General features: G+C 40.2%; 1 protein-coding gene across 1 annotated transcript in view; it reads left to right on the top strand.

Moving 5' to 3' along the window:
- SUCLG2 (succinate-CoA ligase GDP-forming subunit beta) overlaps positions 1-23,378 on the top strand; it is a 286,300-nt gene extending 262,922 nt beyond the window's left edge. The window contains exons 10-11 of the mRNA XM_033210388.1: positions 2,995-3,115; positions 22,241-23,378. Of these exons, the coding sequence (XP_033066279.1) occupies positions 2,995-3,115; positions 22,241-22,356 (237 nt within the window). The 3' untranslated portion in view covers positions 22,357-23,378. The remainder of the gene's footprint in view (positions 1-2,994; positions 3,116-22,240) is intronic.
- The last annotated feature ends 2,030 nt before the right edge of the window (positions 23,379-25,408 follow it).

Genomic DNA, 25,408 nt, shown 5'->3' with positions numbered 1-25,408 from the left:
GGCCTCACCTGTATCATCTTAAGTTACTTCACCATTCAACCATTAGTTCCTCAATAAACTAAATTGGGTGACATATCTGTCTTTATCCTGGCTGCTCCCTTTATCTCAGATCCTGCTCTTTTTTTCTTCTTGTCTACTAGAACGTCACCTCTTCCAAAAATCCTCTATCATATCAGCAGCCTGCATCACTGCCTCTGCGCTGGTCTTGGCTGTGTGAGACCATCTCTAGACCCTGTATTGTAATTGTCAGTTTATTGGTCTGGCTCTCAAAGTAGTCTTTGAATTCTTCCCTGAGGATAGTGATGATATTTTATCCTCTCCATATCCCAAGAACTTAATTCTGTGCCTGGTACAAAGGAGATGTTCATCAGGTGTCTGTTGAAATTAATTCATTCATTGTTAAACCATTATTTGTACATGATTATGCCATGTCATGGACTGTGCTGGCTACTGATCATTAAAAAAACGGAAAAATACATAATCTTTGTCTTAGAGAAGCACAAAGATGATCCAAACACAGGAGTTGCATCTTCGGGATGGGGAGAGGAAGGTAAGAGGAGAATAAAGTACATTGGAGAACAACAGCTATTTATTTCTCAGTAAGTCTAACAAAGCCATTTATTCCTCTGCAGTTAGAAAAGAAGGCTTTTCCTGGGGTTCAGCACCAACTAAAGTAGTTGAATTTTAGGCACAAGTGGTCGTATGAAGAGTATCTATTTTTAATGTCAGACTCTTAATTAAACACAAGATACACATGAGAGACTCGTGGGAACTGATGCCAACTGAGGCAACACTGATTCATAGTTCCTGTTTGACACTTACTCCAGGGGCTCACCCACTAAGTAGAGTTGAGGGTCTCAAGCCCCTTCTCTCCTTTTCGCTCCTATCCCTCACTCCTGCCTGTGTAGGTGAATTCACATAAGATTGTCATGTAAACTATAATCTATAAAATGATCATAAAGCTTTAAATGGGTTCAACAGAGTCAGTGATTCTAATTTGATGAGAATTCCCTGAGAAGTTGACATCCGAACTTGTCCTTAAGGAACGTGCAGGCCGGAACATGGCAAGAGGCATGCAGGTGCCAATGTGTGTTTTACTAGAATGCCAAGTTCCTCTGCACAGACCTTACTGAGCCTCAGCAGGTCCTGAGTTTCTATCACGGACCCCATGGAGTCATTCTTGCTCTTGAATGTTTTTCTTCTATTGTTCTGGCAAGTTCCTCTCCATCCCACAGTTATTTGGAAACTACTGCTGTACTAAGTCTCAATACTAACAGCATTTAATAGCTGTCATTAGAAAGCAAGCTTCTGCTTACCAGTTGGCCTGCTGTGAATGGTAATGGGAGATTTCTTTTTTGGGAGTAGCCCCAATCTCTAATTGGTTTGAAAAATATTGTTCATTTCTTTGATTCTTAAGGCATAACCTTTTTGTTGAACTTCAGTAAGTTTGTATTTCCATTATATTTAAATTCAGCATAAGCTGCAGTCTACTGAAAAAGGTTTTCTTACTTGCTCTCTAGGTAACCTGCCCACTTTCATCACTGCTTGCTGAATAAATGCATGTGTAAATATCCATTAAGTACATTTAAAGCCATGTGGTAAACATTTCACATGTATTATCTCATTTAGGCCTTTCAGCATCCTGTGGGCTAGGTCCTCTTTTTATTCCTGTGATACAGATGAGGAAATGTTCAAGAGAGGTTCTGTAAGTTGCCTAAGGTCCCAGCCCTAGCAACTGACATCAATGAACAAATCAGTAGGCAATCTAGGGGGCTGACTTTGGGCCTGGCCGCAGCCACGTGACAGCTGTGTGACCTTGGAACAATATTCCCTGAATGCACCCAGTGACTTTCTCAGCTAGAGAGTCAACCTTCACCGTACCTTATGAATAGGGTTCTGGGAAGGCTCCCTATAAAAAATAAAGATTTGTGTAATGGCACTTTCTAAACAGTTAAATGCTATACAAATGTAAGATATTCTCTTCTCATATGTTTAGTGTAGGTAATTTAACACACTGAAATAATGGAATTTTTATGCAGCACATATATATATGCTTTACAATTAGTGTGGCATAATTTAATTGTGACTCTATTGTTGGAATTTTGATGCCTCCAGCTTGATGAATAGCCATTTTTCTGTGGGTGTTATCAATTAATCTAGGTAATGAATTCTCTTCATTATCTCGTTCTTCATGTTAATTATACAGGATTTTCTGATGCCTATTTATCAAGTCAGGACAAGTAGAGTTTGTTTGTTTGTTGATTTTTTTTTTTTTTTTGGCCCATATGCCTTTGAATATGGAATATGTACAAGCAAGTTAACATGACGGGTTTAAATTTACATTTCTGAGAAGCTCCAGTCAGTAGCTTGACTTTCCTTACATTGTTACTTATGCTATAAGCTTGCATCTCCTTATTTCGAGAGTCTTTTTCTTAATCAAAAAGGTTGCTGTCTAAGATAATTAAACTATCTCTGATTTTTGAGAACATAACTTCTAGCATATCAAAGAGGTATTAAGGAAGCATGAAAACATTTGAATCTTTTTTACCTTTTAATACAAAACAATAAATGGTTTCTAATTTTGAAATATTGTGTGAGGCACCATGACATATAAAAATGTAATTGTAAATTGGGAGGAAAAAAGCCTAAGTGCAAGAAATTTTAAATGATACTCCTTATAAAAAGAATAGACAATATTTTCAAAAAAAGAAGACATTATATAATAGACAAATGAATGATGATTAAATTCATTTTGAGTTCAAAGGAGTGATTGATGTGAAAATTTGGTAATGTTATGTTGTGATATTTATTAATTCATTACTAATATGAGCTTGCTTAACATGTTCTGGGCCTTTTTTGTATTTTGTGCTCTGTTTAAAACAAAAACAAAAAAACAAGGAGTCTTATTTTAATGGTCTCTATTATTTAGCCAGTTGTTTTTGAGACTGTTGGCGATCAGCATTTTGATGGGTAACTTTTTATTTTTGATTTTAGGTTGAAGCCATCCTTGTCAATATTTTTGGTGGTATTGTCAACTGTGCCATCATTGCCAATGGGATAACCAAAGCCTGCCGGGAGCTAGAACTCAAAGTGCCCCTGGTGGTCCGGCTTGAAGGTGAGTCATGGTAGATTTCTGCTGCGCCAGTACCCTCTCTCCAAGATCAGGTGACCAGCATGTTCTGGATTCACAAACTTCCTGAGATAACAGAAGGAAACACTGAATTGTATAATATGAAACAAACGCGGTACAGCAGGACTTCCCTGGGCCTCTAACAGACTAATGTGGGTTATAGCTCTCCAAGTATGGCAGGTGTTGACTCTCCGGATATCCCCTAACTTACTTCAGAGTGAAAACCCTTTTGTTTATGAATCCTTTTATGAGATTAGTGTTTGGGGAAAAACTCTCTGAGAAACGTTTCTCTGAGAATTATTCATCATAATGAAGGATCCCCAAAAACTGTGGTTTTTTGGCTTATATGTGTCAATATTTATTTGATTTAATTGATGAATTTAATGACTGAAATTTCTTGGAATTTTAAAAAGAATTCTTAAAAAATAAATTGTATATTTTTATAGTATTTTTATATATCAGTATGTATTATATATTTTGTGAAAATAACTGTTTTTAAAAAATTTTAGTAAGAATAATGACATTGTTTTACAGATGTATAAATCCTTTTCACATCTAGATGATCTGTATCTACATAAAATGTTACAACATGTTTTGGTTGAAGTATATGAAAAAAATCTGGCCTCAGAGACATATGTAGTTTTCAAAATGGGAGTAGTTTTGTCTGTCTGTGTGTTTGTTTGTTTGTTTGTTGCCCAGGCTGGTCTTGAACTCCTGGCTTCAAGTGATCCTCCTGCCTCAGCCTCCCAAAATGTTGGGATTATAGGCTTAAGCCACCACACCCAGCCAGGGGGAGTTTTTAATGCTCTTTTCATATAGTTTTGAATATTCTTTGGTATTACACTAAAAGTCTATAGCTAATAGTTTATTGAAAATTAGTGTCCATGTGAAATCTGAAACTATCTCGATGAATTTTTCATATTCCATTAAAACCCATTGATCTGTCTTACACATTAAGTGAGTTTTATCCATGCATGGTTCAAAATCATTCATTGATTATTTGTGATTATGCAGATCTTCCAAAGCTTGTCTCATTTCAATGTACAATATCAAAAAAAAATCACATGTGTTAATATTACCACCATCATATCAGAAAACTTTTTATTAGGAAGCTGTTAAGTTCACAGGGCAGGTGCACATTGTCTAGAATTTGAATTTCACTTTATAGTGCAAATTTTATCAACCACAAAACAGTTAAGTTGTTTTCCTTGATGGGACAGACTCACTTCACTCATGTTTAAGAAAATGTCTGCCAACTAACCAAGTCAGAGCAACTACAGTATGTCAGTCTTTATTCCAAGAAATTTCATGGAATTACAGCATTTCATGGAAAAGTGAGCAGTTTAGCTTGATAACCAGACGATTGCACAAACACTTTTCCTCATAACAGTTCAGGATGCTGCAGAAGTGCTTTATGTGTGTTTATCATTTGGTCACAAAGAGAATCAAAACGATGTGTACTCAAGGGTTGAGGTTTAATGAAATAATTTTTTTTTCTGTACTGTGAGTGTGTGGTAGTAAAAAGTACTATGATCAGTCAGGGTAGTGGTGCATGCCTCTAGTCCCAGCCAATCAGGAGACTGAGGCAGGAGGATTGTTTGAGCCCAGGAGTTCAAGGCTGCAGTCAGCTATGATCATGCCACTATACTCCAGCCTGGGCAACTTAGCAAGACCCCATCTCAAAAAAAAAGTACAATGATTACTAGCACAGTATGGTACCACTGCCTTGATTCCATGATAATATGCCAGCAGTTTTGCCTACCATTACTTTCAACCTATCAGTACAAATGTCAACATAGTATTCTCTTATTGTTATTATTACTACCACTATTACTATGAAAGCGGTTTTTACCTTAAGGAGCTCCCCGCAACCCCGTCTAAAGTGTGTTAGGACGTTTTCTCTAAGGTGAGGCAGTTGATGTCTAACATGGGATAAATTTCAATTACTCACATTATCCTAGGGGTAAAATGAAAACCCAAAGGGCCAAATATAGTAGATTATTTACCTGGAAATTAATATATTAGATCTAAGAAAGCTAGCCTAACTAATACTTTGATCAGGTCCTGTGAGCCTTTGTCTCATGTTTACGTGTGGTAAAGTTTAAGCATTAAGAAGTGTTTCTTAGACAATGGAGCAGATTTGAGGCTTGATGGCAGCGTGGGCTTCCCTCAATGTCTTACTTGGTTTAAGCTGAGGATGATGAACTGAACACCAGGAGGAAGGGGGATCTGCAGGGAAAATGGGGAGAGGATGTGAGTGATAAGGCAGGAGAGGTGAAATATGTCACTGTGAAGTGAAACTGGTCCCAGTAAGGACACGTCCACAGGGGACAGTGAAGGAGGAAGGAGATGCAGAGGTAAGTGGGCACTGGTGAGGCAGAGAGCAAAGTGATGAACAGGACATGCAGAAAATAGAGACCTGGAGAGTAGGAAGAGAAAGGATAATGAGAATCAAACATACAGAAGAGCAGGGGCATGCACTGACAAAAACATCAGACCCTCCTCCAAGAGCCATGTCTCCAATGACAGCAGCATCAGAATGACCTCGGAGAGGCTGGGGGTGGAGGTGGAGAACAGATCCGTTTAACCTTGCAAGGGGACAGGGCTTGAATAAAGAACAGAAGATAGAATATTAACTCTGTACAGAGCACACATTGGAAACAAGCACTGGAGAGAATGCCTAAATCCAGAAAAGTGCAAAGAGGCCAGGGGACATCATCAGACAAAGAACTGGACCCTGGCTCTGCTACGGATCTGCATTCACCCTGCCTAGAACAATTAATTCCACCACTCAGCCAGGGGCCCCTGTTCTCCACGTATTCCGGGTGTTAGCGGCAAACCGTGGGCTCTAATACTCCGAATGAAAATGTTTTCAAAGCTACTCAGCCCAGAGTCAATCTACTGAGGCTACCTTTTTGATAGGAGGTAAAGACATTATCACTGCTCTCATTTCTTTGTCTTAGAACCTAGCATAACTGAAGACTGGAAGAATGAATAGCCACCAAGCACATGGGACACAGCTGAAAACTCTGTGACTGCCTCTAAACTCTTTAATATCCATAGGTTTCTTTCTCTCCTCCAGCAGACCAAAGGATCACATACCATCCTGTAGCAAATAGGAGTGCAAATTGTGACCTTCTTAGCATACCCAGTCCATGCTAAAAAGGACACGATTTGTACTCTTCTATTTGTGGCTCCAATTTGTCTGTATTTCAGAATCAAGGATAAGAAAGTGTCCACCCAGAGGAGGTACAGTGCCTAGTCAAGAAAGCAAAAGACACAAAATGTGTTTATATTCACAACTTTAGAGAGAGTTTAGAGAATGTTAGAGAGATTGGTAAGAATGAAGGGGGTGGGATAATTGTTTTTAAAGATATTTGGCAAAAGAAAAACAAAATGTTTATGTTGCTGAAACAAACCTTTTGGTATTGGGTGGAAAATAAAATTGAGAAGATTTGGCTAAGAGAAACGGGATCCAGTCTACAAACTATCTGGAGGTTTATTATTAGTATATTAAGAGCTCAACTTGGAATCATAATGAACACCTGAGAAACAAACAAACTTCTCTTCAGAAATATCAGAGACATAGAAGTTTCCTCCAGATTTAAACGGGGCAGTAATAAAGAAAAATGAATTCTTTTTTTTTTTTTTTTTTTTGAGACGGAGTCTCACTCTGTCGCCCAGGCTGGAGTGCAGTGGCGCGATCTTGGCTCACTGCAAGCTCCGCCTCCCGGGTTCATGCCATTCTCCTGCTCTCCTGCCTCAGCCTCCTGAGTAGCTGGGACTACAGGCGCCCGCCACCGCGCCTGGCTAATTTTTTGTATTTTTAGTAGAGACGGGGTTTCACCATGGTCTTGATCTCCTGACCTTGTGATCCGCCCGTCTCGGCCTCCCAAAGTGCTGGGATTACAGGCGTGAGCCACCGCGCCCGGCCAGAAAAATGAATTCTTAAAAAAATTATTATACGATGTTGGTGGATTCTGATAAGGAACTATAAAACCACTCAAAACATTTTGTGTACTGTGTTTGGTTGGCCAAAACGCTTTGTACAATGACTGTATAGAGCTGTCAATAAATGCACATTTCTCAACAGTTTCATGGGTTGGGCCAAGTTAACTGTCTAGGTAATTTTTGTGCCAAGTTTTGTATACATTTCAAAAAGGAAAAAAAAAAAAACCTAATTTCAGGCAATTTGTTCTTTATTCATACCAGAAACAATAGGTTACAAAGGCTGAATTTCCCCCAAATATGTAGCTGTTCATTTCACCCAAGAGTCTTTTGAATAAAAATAATCCTCTGTCTCAGTTGGTGAGTTCTATTCTGATAAGGCAAGTAAATACATGTAATTATAAAGTTACCATTTTCAAAGAGGAGAATAATCCTTTCCTTATCCACTGGTAAAACAGCTTGTAATTATTATACAGCTGAGAACAAAGTTTTGTCCACAAAATCCTACTACATCAAGCCTGATTTGATTGATTAAGACTTTTCTCATCAGGATATTTTTAATACATTGTGGGAGAGCAATAGAATCTTTAAAATGTGGGCTACATGTTAGAGAGACTTATGGCAAGGATCCTGGATCTTCTGAATAGTCACAGAACAAACAAGAAGGCCACTTACTTTATTCACAGGAAATAGATACTAGTAACAAAATGTGCCATTGGGTTTTGAAATGTCTGCTATCTGGGTCACTGAAGATCTCACAGTTCTTCAGACTGTTATAAACATGTGGCAGCATGCCTGAAACTTAGAAAGTACTTAATAAATATTAGCAATAGAAATTATTTACCCTTGTAATTCAGTCTCTGGTAACATTTTTCCATCACATCTTATTTTTAGTGTCACTTGGCTTTGTAATAGCTACTGGGATGATGGAGACCCCTTTTTACCTCACTCTCCCTAGCTAGACAATGGTGTGTGTTCTGGGAGTCTGAGCCAATTTTAATATTGATATGAATAAAGAACCTTGAGAAATTAATCCATCAAAACGGAGTATAGTGTATGTCAGGTCAAATAGAAACTACCACTAAAAGTGTCCAAAATGTTCCCATCTGTTTGTACCACTTTATCTTTCTTTGTCCTTGCAGACAATGAAGACTTGCTCTATTTAGAAACAACAGAAGGAAACAAATCATACTCTAAGGTTGGATAAACTACAACTAAATGTAGAGAAAATTGTGGGAGAATAAGAATTTATGTTTTGATGTAGAGGAAAGCAAGTGAAAAATTTAGATGGAAGATAAAAGACATTTCCCAAAGGTCCCTGTCATTGGCAACTTTTTCTCCACTGGAAGTACTGAGAACCACTATTTGTGACAAGATATTTTTGTTTTGTTTGTTTTTTCATTTTCACTGAGCTGTCCCTGCAGAAGAGCAGTTTCCTGTGCAGCCAGTTCTGCATGTGGTTTATGAAGGGCCTTTAAAATGAGTGTAACTTCTCCATTTGTCTGTCACATCTTTCCTTGGATGGTCCCCTGTATTCACACTTCTTTCCCTACATGCATTCTATCCAGTGTTGCAGCTTCATCTCTGATCCTCTCCCATGCTCTCTATTGAGTTCCCTTTCTGACTTTCCCAAGTCCATCAACTATGCCATCATTCTCCTGGTTCACAAATTTAAATTCCTTAGATTCCCCTTGTTCTCTCATCTCCTTTCCTCTGTACTCTTGCATCCATATCACTTTATATCTGTGACAATTCTGCTTGGGTTTTTGGTTCTACCTAATGTCGTTAACTCGGTACCTACTCAGTTTTCCCACTCTCTTCTATTAGCCATAACATATTGCTATAAAACCATTATTCTCTCCAGGACAGCCTTCTGATCTACCCAGGTGCTGGGCTTCAGTTTTTACCACTGTTACGACCCCAGTACCAACTCTCAGGTATGGATGATGACTTACTTGATGACTGACTTTTGATCCTCTACTCACTCCTTCCTTCTTCCTTTGCATTGATTCATATCTTACCTATCCTCCAGACTCAACTTGGAAATTCTCCTTTTATACTACTTTGCTAACTCACTATAACTATATAGTTACATATATATATATATATATATATATATATATATATATAAATCTACTATAACTATAATAGTCCATGTTGAATAAGCATAAAAATGGGTTGTGCCAATGAAAGTGAGCAAAGCTACTCTAGACACTGACTTTAATGGAAACATTATCAGGAGTCTGTATTTCCTTAGTCTAAAAAGCATTGCCTTGATTTGCATTTAGTTCCCTTTATGGATAATACCTTCTCCAAATTTCTGCATTGTTTCACCTATGATCAGTGCCAAGTGTACAGTTACAACAGAATGCTTCATCTTCCCTTTGTTTATTATGTATGGCCAATACAATGTTGGGATAGATCTTGTCTTGCTATGGGACTTCTGCATTCGCAGAAATCACACATATGAATATTAGTGAGTATCCCTGGTAGTTTCACGTTGAGTGTGAGAGCCTGTACCTATCCGAGGACGTTTATCACACGATGCCAATTTCCACAAGAAGAAGAAAAGGACACCAGCTAGGACTCCAGAAATGTCCAAAGCTCTCTTCCTTTTTCTCTCTTGATAAAGATCCCAGGTTCTTACGATAAGAGAGGAGCTATAATAGTGGAAAGAGGGTAGTGGCTAAGAAAGGTCACTATGTATATTTTTCTTTACATAAATTTGGGAGACAGTGCCCTCTTTGATCTCATCCTGAGCTATCACATTCAATTCCTTCATGATCTAGTGGACATTGTGAAGTTAGCAATATTTCTGAAGATTCAGCAAACAAGTCTGGTGGCTGTCTGGGATCCCCTGATGGCTACTTCTACTAAGATAGAAACAGTTCCTATTAGCAGGTAACACTTGTTACCATTTTATAGATATCATCTTATATTGTTAATTTTTTCCATTTTATTTTCCCAGCCATCTAGTAACTGACACATTTTTTTACATCTCTCTTGATCCTCTTTAATGCCTAAAGCTCATTGACCTGCACATGGTATTTACTAATATACTAATTAACTAATTTAAAAACCACAGGCGGCCGGGCGCGGTGGCTCAAGCCTGTAATCCCAGCACTTTGGGAGGCCGAGACGGGCGGATCACGAGGTCAGGAGATCGAGACCATACTGGCTAACATGGTGAAACCCCGTCTCTACTAAAAAATACAAAAAAAAAAAAAAAAAAAAAACTAGCCGGGCGAGGTGGTGGGCGCCTGTAGTCCCAGCTACTCGGGAGGCTGAGGCAGGAGAATGGCGTAAACCCGGGAGGCGGAGCTTGCAGTGAGCTGAGATCGGTCACTGCACTCCAGCCTGGGCGACAGAGCGAGACTCCGTCTCAAAAAAAAAAAAAAAAAAAAAACACAGGCATAAACCTTGGAAGTACATTTACTTAAAAGATGCAAATCTGAACATCTAACAAATTTAGAAATGTCAAAGCTTCTTCTTAGTATCTCAGGCAGACCTCTGATGCAATCAGCAGAGACTATTAAGGAAAATAATATTTGAATGTGGTATTTTGCATATTTCAGCATGAATATCGTCTGGGTATTATAAAAATTATTTAATTCTTCTGGAATACTAAGCAGAGTATGAAAATAAAAGATGCACTCCTTTGAATCTTTTGGGAAAAATTTAAGTCAGGGTAACTAGCCTTTCTAGAAATGTATGAATAACTAACACATTGTGGGCCTTTGTGACAACTCAGGCACAGAAAGAATCACCAGAAAGAATGGGTCAATCATAGTGTGCATTCATTTCTAGTTATTTCCAGTGACAAACAATAACATAATTTGCTGATAGAGACCTGTCCCCCCTTAAGAACAGGAGAAGAGTTGACTCTTAAAATCTGAGGGTCTCTGATCACTTTGACCCTGAAAACAGTCTGACATCAACATTTTAATCAGAAATACACCAATACTGATGCACTCATCATCTCCTTGATCAATTTTTTTTCACTGTAGCTTTGTCAGTTATTTTCCTTGTATTTTATTGGGATCAATTATGCTGCATTTACACTTCTAAGAAGATGTAATTCATTGGTATGTTTTAATGTTCATATTAGGCTTTGCTGACTGGAGTGTGTGCTATTTTCATTTTTCCTTTGTGATTATTATTTCTATCAAGTCTGTATTGTGCAGATCTAAGCATGTGAGGCAGACAGTCTCAGGGAAGGAGAGAGAAAGGAGAGTGGCAGAGAGTAGAAGAAGAAAGAGATACAAAAAGAGAAGCAAGCACGGAGAACAACACAGGGTACAGCTGTTTGGGAGTCTTAATGTCAAAGGATGGGGGTACACCACCAGGGTCAAAATATCCTTGGACTTTTTCTTGAGAAGGTCTTCAGGGAATTATGGCTGTAACACAGAGCTTGGGAAAGCTGAGCTGTTCCAAGATTGATACTGTAAATGATATGGCTTGACTCTGTGTCCCCACCCAAATCTCATTTTGAATTGTAATAATCCCCACATGTTGTGGGCGGGACCCTGTGGGAGATAATTGAATCATGGGGGTGAGTTTTTCCCGTGCTGTTCTTGTGATAGTGGATAAGCCTCACAAGATCTGATAGTTTTACAAAGAGGAATTCCCCTACACATGCTCTCTCTTGCCTGCCACCATGTAAGACGTCCCTTACTTTTCCACCATTACTGTGAGGCCTCCCAGCCATGTTTAAGTGTGAATCCATTAAACCCCTTTCCTTTATAAATTACCCATTGTTGGGTATGTCTTTATTAGCAGCGTGAAAACAGACTAATACAGTAGATGATGACTCAATGGGGCTGCTTGAGTATAGTAATCTGAGTTTGTTGATGAAGTGTACAAGACTTTTGGATAGTTATCATATTAAAGTGTCTGCTACTGCTTTTACTGTAGTGGTTCTCAGATCATGATCCACAGAACTGACTTTCTCTCTCCTTTGTGTTTTGTGCCTCTGAGACCTTCTGGCCTCTCAGGAAGGCCGTCTTGATCCCACGGTGTTCCCTAAAAGTCCAGATTCCATAGGTAGCCAATCTAATTAGCTTATCTAATAGCCACCACTCCCACTGTCCACAGCTCATCCAACCAAGCCATGGGGTTAGGGTCTTTGAAGGGGCCCGACAGACCCTTTTCCACCTGGGTTCTGATCCCAGTGAGAAATAAAATAGACTGAGGAAACAAAAATATTACCTTCATCACCAAAGGAAAAAGAAGTAGTTGGAGGATGCACCTTATTGTGTGACCAACAGTGAGCTCCTTACTCTGAGCCCCAGAATTAGGCAGCTTTGTAAACCCCATCACAGGCACCACTGGACTTCAGTGTACCTTCCACCCCAGGGTGAAACCCAAGGAGCAGAGGATGACCTGGACTCACTCTGAGTGGCATATCCCTAAAAGGAAGGCCAGAGGAAGGCACAGGACTATCCATGCCAACTTTCTCCATTTGAGTATTCAGTCAGCTCCCTACACCATCACCAATCCCAGATGGAGCCAGTGATAGCCAAAGAGAACAGGAGGGGTTACACTAATGACTGTCCCTCTGCATGGAAGGGAACATCCCCCAATGCACATCATTGGTCTTATCTGCCCCAGGAGTGAGCTGCCTTTGGTCGGGTGGCTGCCCCACTCTAGGCAGTGGTCATCCCTTCAGGAACAAGAGCCTGAAGTTGCTTCCCTGAGCAGCAGCTGTGAGTGTGGCCATTTTTATAAGGAGAGGTTTGAAAACTGGGCAGGTACCAGGACTGGCATATCCTGAGTGCTGCCTTATAATATCAGAACACCACTGTGTGCTCTGGGGTATCTTCTGAGTGACTAGTCAGTTCATTTCTTCCTGCCTCAATTTCTACTTGAAAGTCATATTTGATGAGCCATCAAAAAGAGCGAGTGAGCACATAGATATCAGGAGGAGACATACAGGTGATTCAGTCTGTAGCGTCTTGTAGAGGCTTAGTGTATCTCGCTAAGACTCTTCCAGAGAGCGCCACCTTGAGGCTGTCCTGAGGCAGAACGACCTACGGGGAAAGACTTCATGAGAAATGTTTTAGATGAGAGAAGACAGCTTTCATCTCATGCCACCTTCTCTTTATTGGCAGTGGCTGCCTGAGCAGTGCTGTGCCAAGAAAGATTCTGAGGCTATATCCCAGCTCAGTGGAAAAAGAGTTCTATGATCTTTCCAACCACACATGTGGGAAGGGGTGGAGGGAGTGGAAATTCGAGCCAGTATTTGCCATTGTCGATTCAAAGAGACCATAGGTGGGCTTTTTCTCTCCTAGAAGTATAGCTTCCCACCACTATATCAAGAGTCGGAAGTAGGGACTGCAAGCTTGGAAACACCAGATGAAGATGATTCTTGTCTTCACCTGGCCCTTTAGCACAAGGCCAGAAATTTGGATTGTATAGAGCAAAGGTCTGCACACTTTTTCTGTAAAGGGCAGGATTTTAGGCTTTGTGACTGTATATTCCCTATTGTGATTACTCAGCTCTGCCATTGTAGTGTGGAAGCAGCAATAGACGATAGGTAGAGGAGTGGACATGGCTGTGCCACAGTAAATCTTTTTTTACTGAAAACAGATAGTAGAACAGATTTGGCCCATGAGCTATAGCTTGCAGATCCCTGGTATAGAGAAGAGGCCAGGAGCAAGGCCTAGAATTCTGGAAACTCTTCATGCTGTCTGTGTCTAAATCTCCCTCTCCCCTAAGCTCTGAAATGTCTCATGAGAGTCAAGTAAGAATTTGGCAGGCAATATTAAGCTCTTAGAATCTGACTTCCTCACAAGGAAAATACTAGCAGTGAGGTCCACTCAGTCATTTCCCCACCTAAGGACACGATCACACTCAGTGACGCAGTGATGAGGGTGATTCTGTCTCAGGCAGTAATGGTGTACCATAGTCAGCATTTTTGACAAAAGTCTCACACTGTTAAAATTACCTTTGAAAATTTCTTAAATCATCCATAAATTAGAGTATGCATGCCTTGAAAGCTAGGAGGAAGATTCAAGGGAAGCATGAAAGGTAAATTCACATGCAGATGTCTGGGTGTATAAAACACCCCTTCTTTAAAAGAATTGTCTTATCCCTAGCAGATAATGGCGGGTAAGCACAGAAGTGTAAGGTATTCTTGCTTACCAGAGGGTTCATTCCATTCTAGTTTGATATTAAGGCTCCTTTAACTTTGGTTTAGTATCTGTGCTGCTTTTTTTTAAGGGTTAACATAATTGAAAGCATAAGCAACTAGCATAAGCTCTCAGTGAATATGTTAGACTTGATCCTAAGCCTTGCTTGCATGATCATAGCACATACACACCATTCTTTGAAACTGTGTAGAGAAGAACCTAGCCATTGGCTTCCTGCCACTGGAGCTGGGGGCTCCTTCTGTGATGGTCCGAATAACTATCACATTCACACCCCAAGTGTTGATTTCTTCTTACTGTGCGAGAAGAAATCATCGAGGAAATTAGGTGTGGATACAACACAGCTACACAGAATATCTTATGTCATCTTTAATCTTCATAAAATGTTAGGGGTGCGAAGCATTTAGTTAAGATACTCATTCAAGGAGAAATATAAAGCCTCAAAGCTGCAATAACTTCCCCAGGTTGTTCAGCTACTTGGGAACAGAACTGGGTGTAAAATCTCAGCTTCTTCCTCTGTAAAATGGGAATAAAAATAGGGCAACTCTCTAAGGTTGTAAGTAGCAGATGAGTTTTTAAATAATTTGCAATAGTCCTTGGCTCAGTAAATGTTAGCTATCCTTATTATCATCTAAACCCTTGTCGGTATCTCGACTGAGGCCACATGGATGGCTAATGATGTTGGCTGCCAAGCATGGTGCTAGGTATTTGGCACATATCATCTCAAACAAGTAAGAGCTGCTGACATAGCAGAAGTTTTCCCCCTGATTCTCAATGAATTATTCTGTTTCTGACATAAAATAACAAGGCAAAAGATACATGAGAAGTTATCTAAATTTACAGGTCACCAAGAAAATGGACCTCCTCTATCTGATTGCCACTTGAAAGGAGACTAAGGAAGGAAGAGCAAGGGTACAGGAGCAGTGGACATTTGAGGAGGAATTTTCTGCTTTAGAGAATTTGGCTTGTTTCCACTGAATTCCCCTCTCCCAGTGGGGGGAAAAGACTCAGTTATTTCCAGCAGAGGGGCTGAAATACTTCAGGCTTTTGAGGCCATACTGTCTGTACCACAGCGACTGACCCCTCCCATTGCAAAGCACAAGCAGCCACTGATGATCTCTAAGCAAATCAGTTTGGCTGTGTTCCACGAAAAAGTTATTTATGGATGCTGGAATTTGAATTTCATGTAACTTTCATGTATCATAAAATGTTCCTGTGATTTTTTTCCTCCCAGCTATTTAAAAAATGTAAACCCTATTCTTAACTTGCAGGTGATACAAAAAGAGGCAGCTGGCTGGCTTTTGCCCAAAAACTGGAACTTGCCAGCCCTGACTCGGAGCACTAGACCAAGAATCAGACCTGTCAGGGTTAACTGGTTGTTTGATCCAAGCAAATTGTCTGACATCTCGGGGCCTCATTTTCCTCTAGTGAAAATAAGAGACTTATCCTAAAGGATGCCTAGAATTCCTTCTAGCACTTAAAGGCCAGCTGCGTGGTTATATGGCTTTGCACTCAGATGAACCTGGGTTCAAGTCCTGGCTCAGCCTCTGTCTGACTTGCTGGGGATATCAAGCCAGTTCCTAAGCCTCCCAGTGTTTTAGTTGCCTCCCCTGTAAAATGGGGATTGAAATGGTGTCGACTGTAGGGTTGCTCTGAGGATTAAGTTTCAAGATACTTGTGAACCTCTTAACTCATGTATCCAACAAACATTTGTTGCACCTAATATGTACTCAGTGAGTGCTAACTGCTGTATTCTTTTTTAAAAAACTGAATTCCTATTAAAATAATAATTTTTAAATTACAGTTTCTACATATTTCCAGACTAGGAAATGATTTCACAGCCTTATGATAAAAGGCAGGAGGCCTTTGCACCTTGCAAACAAAATCCTGTACCATGTGCCCACTACCTTTATTTTCTCTTGTGTGTAATAAAAGCGAAGAAGAAATTTTGATAAATTAACCTTGCATCTTTGTTTACAGCTCTCTTCCTCCACCCCGTGGCAGAAAGTCACTGGTAACATGCTGAGGAGGTCACGAGTTTTTAACATTTTAATAATTATTATTTATAATATCCCCTAGTAGTAGAGCAAGATTCCATTTTAAATTCATTCCCCTTTGATTTTCCATTTTTAAGGGCTGCAGTGAGTAGATAACCATTTAACTGAATGGCTCTCAACAAGCAGATATTAAGAAGTGCCTGAGGTTCCAGCAGCATGAGTTGATCAGTTATCTGTACAGGTGGTTATTAAAAGTGTTGTCCTGAAGGCTCATTAAAAAGCAATGCAGCATTTAATAAATATTAGAACATGTCAGTAGCACCATTTAAATGTGGGAAGGCGATCAATTTCCTTTGTAATTCTGTGCACAGGCATAAACACTCTCTTTAGAACACTTAATTCCATGTCAGAGTTTAAAGCAGCTATGGTAATTTCTATTTAGAAGTAAAGGCAGAGAGAGGGTTGGGGAATAGATGTCAGACACTTGGTGAATTAAGAAGAAACTAACCTTAAATACTCAAATAATAATCATTTTACAAAAAAAGGAACGCACAAACTTGTGATCATTTCCAAGCCTTCCTCTAATTCTTTTCTTCCTTTTCTTTTTCAGTGACCTGGGTCCACTGTCTGCTGTTTTATTTTTATTTTATTGTATTGCATTTATATTTATTTATTTATTTTGAAAATAGAGACAGGGTCTCACTCTGTTGCCCAGGCTGGAGTGCAGTGGTGTAGTCACAGCTCACTGCAGCCTCAACCTCCTGGGCTCAAACAATCCTCTGACCTCAGCCTCCTGAGTAGCTGGGACTACAGGCCACCATGCCCAGCTGGTTTCCTTTTAACCTCTCTTCTCTGCGTGCCCCCATCTCCCCTTCCAGTTGTTCCCTCAACAGGAAGGAGGAAGCAGCTGGTTATTAACTACCGGGGCAGGGTCAGAGGGCAGTAGAGCCATGCCTTCAAGAAGAAATCAGGTTGAATGCTGCAAAGACATGGTGCCAGCATCAGGGTAGAGGCTGGTGTGGAAGGCATGTGGCAAACTCACTTTTTTCCTGTACTTTCTCTTACTCTCTACCTGTCTCTTTATTTTCATATGTCTGTTCCTTCTTGGGCTATTCCCCATGCCTCTGTCTCTTGTCTCTCTCTTCATTTGTCTCTCTCTCTCTCTCTCGTTCTTTCTCTCTCTCTCTCTTTCTCCTCTCTCTCTCTCTTTCTGCCCCCTTACCCTTCTGTAACAAGTTTCTGCCTGGTCACAATGACTCTACATACGACCCATTTCTCATCACAGATGAGCTTTGTATTTGAACATGAGAATCCCTTCAAAAACTGCTTAGTTCTGAGCATGCCTCGTATATGCTTAATAATTAAGGCTGTAATTAAAGCGTAACTGCAAGTGTAATTGAAATTCATTTTTGTGGATCCTAGAATTATGAAGCAATTAGGCATTTTCACGCGGCACTGAAGGAGCAGCTGGGAGGAGAGAAGGGCTCTGGTTTTCTGGGGAGCTGCTCCCTCCCCTTTCTTCCCCTGGCCCTGTCCACCAGTGTTAGCCTCAAGCAAGGCCTCACTTGTCTGGGGCACCTGGAGCTGCTATAGGTTGGGAGGAGTGGTAACAGCTTGGAGTCCTCACTTAGGGCAGTGAGCACAGCCAGCTCTTCCTGGGCCCTTCCTAGCGAAAGGAGCCCCTCCCAAAACCCCTGGGGAATCCTGAGAGGACCCCCAAAAAATCCCTCCTGATTGCACCTTGAGCAGTTTGGGGTATCTATTTCAACCCTTTAGGAAAGGGTTGTTAGGACAGCAAGGAGATCTATCAAAAAGTACCCACCCACTCCTCGTCAAGCACACCGTGTGTGGGAACCCATCTGGAGTTACCCCATCGGTCAGCACGTACTGCTAGCTAGCAGATACGGGGAGGTATCTGGTGAGCAAGCCTGACAAAGGAAAGTGGATGTTTGGAGGGGACGAGGGAAACATCAGTGAGCCATCCCAATAAGTCTTCATCCATGGTAAGATTTTAGAAATACAAGGTACTCCAGAAGTTCATTGTACCAGCCACTGCTTTAGTTGGGGCATGGGGAGGTAGTGATAAGAAAGACATTGCCAAAGAAATGCCATTTAACAGATGCCTCGTGAATGAATGGTGTCAGCTCAGCAGAGAGAGGTATCAGCCCAACAGAGCTCTGGGTGGAGAGCCCAGCAAGGGCAGTGGCCCAGCACATCTGGGTGCTCATCAATTTCCAAATCATTTCTTTTCCCTTGGGAATATTGGTGCTAAGTTGGGTGCTAAAGAGGATATTAATTCAGGAACTGAATTATTTAGATTACTTGGTTGCAAGGAAGCACAACTCATTAAAGTTATCTCAAAAAGTTAAGAAGATCAAGAGCTCATTTCATCCATAAACATACAAAGGAACTCAGGTAAAACTGAATAAGAAGTCCCCTGAATAGGCGGGAACCGTGATAAAAACTAGTCTCCAGAAAGAGCAGGATCTGAGATGGAGGAAGACATCAGGAGCACCACTCCTGCACCTATCTGGAGGTCTTGGAGCTGTGTTGAGATTGGAAGGTGCTCAAAAAAAGAAAGGAAGAGGGAGAAGAGCCTAATCCATGTCTCTGCAGGAGGAGATAGAAATTTACACATGGGGCATGGTGGCTCATGCCTCTAATCCCAGACTTTGGGAGGCCGAGGTGGGTGGATCACTTGCGGTCAGGAGTTTAAGATCAGCCTGGCCAACATGGTGAGACCCTATCTCTACTAGAAATACAAAAATTGGCTGGGAGAGGTGGCCACTGCCTCTAATCCCAGGTACTCAGGAGGCTGAGGCAGGAGAATTGTTTGAACCAGGGAGTTGAAGGTTGCAGTGAGCCGAGATCACGCCACTGCACTCCAGCCTGGGTGACAGAGCAAGACTCTGTCTAAAACAAAATTTACACATGTAACTGTCATTTGCCTTCTGGTCCAAAGACTGATTTGCTCCTGTGTCCATCAGGGCTTTTGCTTCACACTCTGTCATTATGCCATGAAAGCCATGCTTATTGATTAATGTCTAAATTCCTTAGCCTGGTATCTAACACCTGCCACAGTCAAATGAATCAAAATGCACACAGGTTGTATTAATGAAATAATAAATTTTTACATCTGCGTTACTTATCTATCAGTGCTCAACAAATTACCCCAAAATTTAGCAGCTTAACAAAAAGAACAGTTATTATCTCACATTTTCTGTGGTCAGGAATCTGGGTGTGGCTTAGGTGGATCCTCTCACTCAGGGTCTCTCACAATGCTGCAATCACAGTGTCAGCCGGGCTGTAGACATCTCAAGGCTTGACTAGGGAAGAATTTGCTGCCAAGATCACTCATGTGGTTTTTGGCCGGATGCACTTCCTCCTTGGCTATTAGACCCAGAGCCTCAGTTTCTCATCAGCCATTGGCCAGAGGTTGCCCTCAGTTCCTTGCCAGGTGAGTCTCTCCAGAGGGCAGCTCAGAGCAGGGTAGTTTGCTTCATCAGAGTGAACAAAGAGTCACCGTGAGCAAGACTGAACATACAGGCTTTTGTAACCTAGTATCAGAAGTGACATTTCGTCACTTTTGCCATGTTCTTATCTATTAGAATCAAGACTGTGTGTCCAGATCATACTCAAGGGGGACAGATTCTACAAAGATGTGACTACCAGGAGGCAGGAGTGATTGATCTTTGAAAGCCATTTTAGAAGCTGCCTTCCACAGCAATTACAAAGTCATGTTAGTCAAAATAATGCTAGCTCCTTCTGTAACAACAGAAGAATGCAGAAATTTCAGAGTCTTAACATTATAGAAGGGTCTTTCTCATTCCCATAAGGTCTAAGAGGGTGAGTGGGTAGGATACTTGGCTCCACAGAGTTATTAAAGTATCCAGGCTGGAGGAGTCATTGCCATCTTCAAAAAGTGACTTGGCTGGGTGCAAGGCTCATGCCTTTAATCCCAGCACTTTGGGAGGCCAAGGCAGATGAATTTCTGGAGCCTAGGAGTTCAGGACCAGCCTGGGCAATGTGGAAAAACCCCATCTCTACAAAAAATAGCTGGGCGTGGTGGTGCGTGCCTTTAGTTTCAGCTACTTAGGAGGCTGAGGTGGGAGGATCACTTGGACCCCGGAGGTTGAGGCTGCAGTGAGCTGATATCGCACCACTGCACTCCATCTTGGGTGACAGAGCGAGAGCCTGTCTCAAAAACAAAAAAACAAGACAAAACACAACCAAAACCAAAAAGGTGACTTCCAGGGCTGCCCCAACTAGGAACACTCCAGAAAGCACACGGGGAAAACAGAGTATGAAGAGTCCCTTTGGAGACTGTCATGGCCATGTGACATTCCTTTGGCCAGAACTCAGTCACATGTCCCCTTTGAGATGCAAGGGGGCCTGGGAAATGTGGTTTCTGGCTGGGCAGCTGCTTTCCAGCAATAGCACTCCACTGCAGAAGAGGAGCAGGAGTCTGTGGTGGAGAACCAGCCAGGCTTGCCACAGACACTGCACCATTTACAAAAATACTTTTACACTCATTATTTCATTTGCTTCTCATCATAATCTGTACCATCAGCTCTACTGTCCTCATTTTACAAGCAGAGAAGCAGACTAGCATATCTTTAGAACATGCAGGGTTTATAATTACAGAGAACAGTTCAAGTCCCATCTCTGCCACTATGGAAAAGTGACTATGGAAAAGTTATTTAACTTCTCTGTGCCTCAGTTGCCTTATCTGTAAAATAGGAACAATAGGACTACTCATAGTTTTTGTAAAGATTTCATATGCTGTGTGTAAATTACTTAGCACTGTGCCTGGCATAGATAAACACTTAATGATATTAGTTCTGGGGAAGATTATGAGGATGATAGTGCTCTGTATGGAGACAAAAGTTAAGGCTCAAAGAAGTTAAATGATTTACCCAAAACTACATAACAAGTACATGGCAGAGCCACGATGGGAATTTTAGGTAGCAACTTCCCACATTTTATGCTGTCACTTTCCAGAGAGGCCTTTCACCAGCTTCCTCTGTAAAAACAGGAGTAGGTGAGCCTTAAGCTGAAGACGCAATGCCAAGTGTTCGTCTTCACTGCTGCTTGGGTAGACCCAAGGTCCCAGGAGAATCAGTGCTGCATCATCTTTTCAATCCACCAGTTCCTATTTAACCCAGCATTTGCCTCTTTATATGAAACGTGCTGACCCAGTACCTCTATTTATTTGCACTCTTTGTGGTAAGGCAAGTTCTCCAAGGCCTATATTTCAAGGTCTTTGTTTATAAATAGGCTCTCTCTTGCCAACTAGATAAAAGGACAGGAAATGATATAGTGTGAGATATTTCATTAGACACTTAAATTCTATTACATTTCTCCTAAAGGAGTTGTTCACTCTAATAGGGCAGAAAAAGCAGTTCTCATGTTAAATAGTCCCCAGGCACACCTTTGAATGAGATGACTTGGCCAGAAGATACTCCACGTCCACCAGGAACAGTCAAGAGATTGCCATCAGAGGCAGCATTGCCCATTTTGAAGGGCTCAGCCCATTTCATTTTACAGAGTGAGGAGAAGGCAGAAATGGACATGCTGGATGCTGCCAGAGTCTCCACGGCAATGGATTTGTGGGCATAGCTGGGCAGATTCTCAGAACTTCCTTTCTCAAATCAGGTCATAGCCCAAACCCATGATGACGTCCGAGAGGGCTTTAAGACAGGTGACTTCTGGTATAGGCCAAAACCACATTAGATCCACGCGGCTGCGATTATCAGCAGACATCTCAGCTTCCATCAGTAAAACATGTTCATTTCCCTCTTGCAAGCCCTTGCTTTCATCTTCATTTCTAGCTGGACCACAGCTTGAGATAAATTTCATCACATAATCTTTTCTGTCAGCGACCTTGATCAGAACCTATGTTTAATTCATTTACTAGTGAAAAGCTGTAGACAGGTGAGTCTTGTGTATCCTCGTGCAAACTTCATAAGGCGCCACCTCTAGTTTCATTCAGTGATTGTTCCCTGTTCTCCTTCTAGGAACCAACGTCCAAGAGGCCCAGAAGATACTCAACAATAGCGGACTCCCCATTACTTCAGCTGTTGACCTGGAGGATGCAGCCAAGAAGGCTGTGGCCAGTGTGGCCAAGAAGTGATGTCTTTGTCCTGATCCGATGGAGAAAGAAAGCCTTTTTTCCATAAAAAGGGATGATTCATCATTGTGAAATAAATGGTTATCTCATTGGGGAAGAAAAGGTGGGGGAGAAGGCAAGAATCACTGAAAAATCTTAAATCTCTGTTTTCTGGAATAAGATATCTAGACAGCCTAAATCCGATTTTAGTCTTTATAAAAATAATGTCTTGAGTTCTCATACTTTTCTGTCACTGCAAGCCTGCTCAGTAGGCAGTGTTTTGCAGACTTTGGGGAGCGGTCTATGTGGCCAAATATTGTGTGTATAGGCAGAGTTTGAAATCAGGTCCTGCTTCATTTACAAGAATTTTAGTGGGCATCTAATCCTACATAATGAAAAAGAAAAACAGACCATTTAAAAACTCAGGCACGATTATATTTAATATATTAATTACTAAAAAGGCACAAGATTACACTGAACACATTAGCTACTAAAAAGGCACTGCTAAGACATTCAAGCAAATAGCTATTACACACTGCAGCAGATTTTACAGGTTTCTAATTCCAACATATATTTGAAAAATCCATGAGGGTTCCAAAATATATTTAATAATGGAAGGTCTGCATTAATATACCATCCATGTGTTTTTACCATTTGCCTTAATATTGAATATACTGTTTACCTCACACTAAAAAGAAAACCAGAAGCCTTATTTGTGATTTTGGAGTGGAAGCTTCCATTTTTGTGTCAAAAATGAATCCTGATTCTTATGGAAATCTCTGTTATTAAGTCATTTCAAGATGAGACAACACTGAAGATCAAATTGTGTTGGGTATCAGTATCTTCTCTCCTCATTTATCTCTTACTCCTCATCCTCCCAGAATCTATCAGTTTATGATAGAAAGATGGGAACCTTATTTGAATGTGGTTTTTTTCCATGATGTCCAATTTTGTTGTGGGAAAGGATTTGCATAAAGTTTTTGTTTAAATTTTGGTAGATTTTTATCTATACAAATTTAAATAAAATTATGTTTTGTAAGCTGAAACATTTGTGTGTATTTCTCATTTTAGTCAATTTTATTCCTCAATTTTTTTCTACAAAGACACTAGCCTTAGTGTCTTAGGTATGTCTCTAAAATTTGATAATTTGGGTCATTCCAGGATTATTCCAGCTCCACTCAACTTTATCAGATACCCATTTCTGTGTTAGGAGATTACTGAATACATAAAAGTTATACACAAACCAGAATGCCAGGACTGTATCTCAGATGTCTGACAGTTTAAACTGTGATGTCAGTCTGCATAACGCAAAGGGAGATACCAGTATAAACTTCTTCCATTTAGTAAGGCTCAATTGCCACCATTAATTTTCCTTTCAATGTATAAATATGTAGCAGACCAAACTATTTTTTTGTTGTTGTTTTTTTACCAGCTTACATTGTTCTTATAAATTTCATGTGTGGACCAGAGTATAAAAGTCATTATTGTTTAGAGCCGTGTTTGCCATGGAGAAATAAACTATTTGATAGATCAGTCTTAAATCCTTTCTTAATGCCTATGCAATGAGTGAAAAATATTAACGTCTTCTTAGCTGTGTTTTGGTTTTTGATAGCTTAATCACTAGTTGGTGTAGAAAAAAAAAAAAAACCTATATTACGTCAACTACACATTTTTAAATGTTTTGATCTCTGAAGAGGACTATGAATTGCTATGTTGAATCACAATCACTGATGTTTCCAGTCAACCCAATTTGGAGGAGGGGATAAAGTAATTAAATCATTTATGTGATTATTTCGTAAAAGGGTTAATAACAAGCAAATAGCCTTTTATTTTCAAATAAACTCAAAGCCATCAGAGCTTGTTCTTTTTGCATCCTTAGCGTAGCTTGTTTCTATTAGTTTTATTCTCAGGCAGGCCATTTTTACAGGTGAATAATGGCTGCTGGCCATTACATGTGAGGTTCTCAAACTTAGCATCCTCAGAAGAGAAAGAGAGAGGCAGGAGAGGGAAAGAGAAAATAAATGAGCAAATAAGTGAAAGAAAGAGTAATATTGGGAGGAAGGAGAGAGGAAGGAAAGAAGCTTCTCTTGGTAACTCTAAGACACCTCCCAAAATTGAGTCTTTATGACTCCAGTGATCAATTTCAGGTCAGTAACCTATTTCTGAAGCAGGCCCTGGTTCATTTATAAGAATTTTTGTGGTCTTCTATGTAATAAATATATTACAGGCCATAAAAAACTCAGACAAGTTTACATTTAACGTATTAACTACCTGATATGGTTTGGCTGTGTCCCCACCCAAAATCTCATCTTGAATTGTAATCAATGTTTTTGATTGTTTTGGCTTTGAGCTTATTTGAAAATAAAAGGCTATGTGCTTGTTATTAACCCTTTTATGAAACAATCACATAAATGATTTTACTTGCTTTATCCCCTCCTCCAAGAATGAAATTACAATTCTACATTTTATTTTCGTATCTCTTCCTCTCAGTTTTCTCTCTGAGGAAAAAAAATGTCATTAAGAATTATATTGTTTTTTAAGTGCAAAACCTTGATAAAAATGAGAAGGAAGATTATTTTTTCACATTACTAAAGTAAATGAATGTCTGATTGTGATCATTTGTAGGATAAACTATGTTCAAAAACACAATAAGTGAGAAAATATATATCATAGTGGGGAAAAAACAATGTGGGGAAGTGAAAAGGATATGTTCTTTCATATCTTTCTAGATCTGGAGTTGCCAAACTAAGACCCAAGGGCCTATTTTAGTAAATTAAGTTTTATTGTCACAGACACACCCATTTGTGTGCATGTTGTCTGTGGCTACTTTCATGTTACACAGCAGAGTTGAGTAGTTGTGATAGAAAACTTATGACCCTAAAATGTTTCCTCTTTGGCCCTTTACATAAAAGGTTTGCCAACCCCAGCTCTAGATAAATAAAAAAAAATACAACATTGCCCCCAAAATGACAGCAACAGAATATTGTTTTCAAACCTGGAAAAGGTAGATTTAGGCATTAAAGTGAAACAGAAATGGAAAAGTAGGGAATTTGATCTTTGATCTTTCCATTTTAAA

This window comes from Trachypithecus francoisi, unplaced genomic scaffold, assembly GCF_009764315.1.
Source record: "Trachypithecus francoisi isolate TF-2019V2 unplaced genomic scaffold, Tfra_2.0 Lachesis_group0, whole genome shotgun sequence".
In the NCBI taxonomy this organism is placed as follows: domain Eukaryota; kingdom Metazoa; phylum Chordata; class Mammalia; order Primates; family Cercopithecidae; genus Trachypithecus; species Trachypithecus francoisi.
This window is presented reverse-complemented; position numbering and strand designations above follow the sequence as displayed.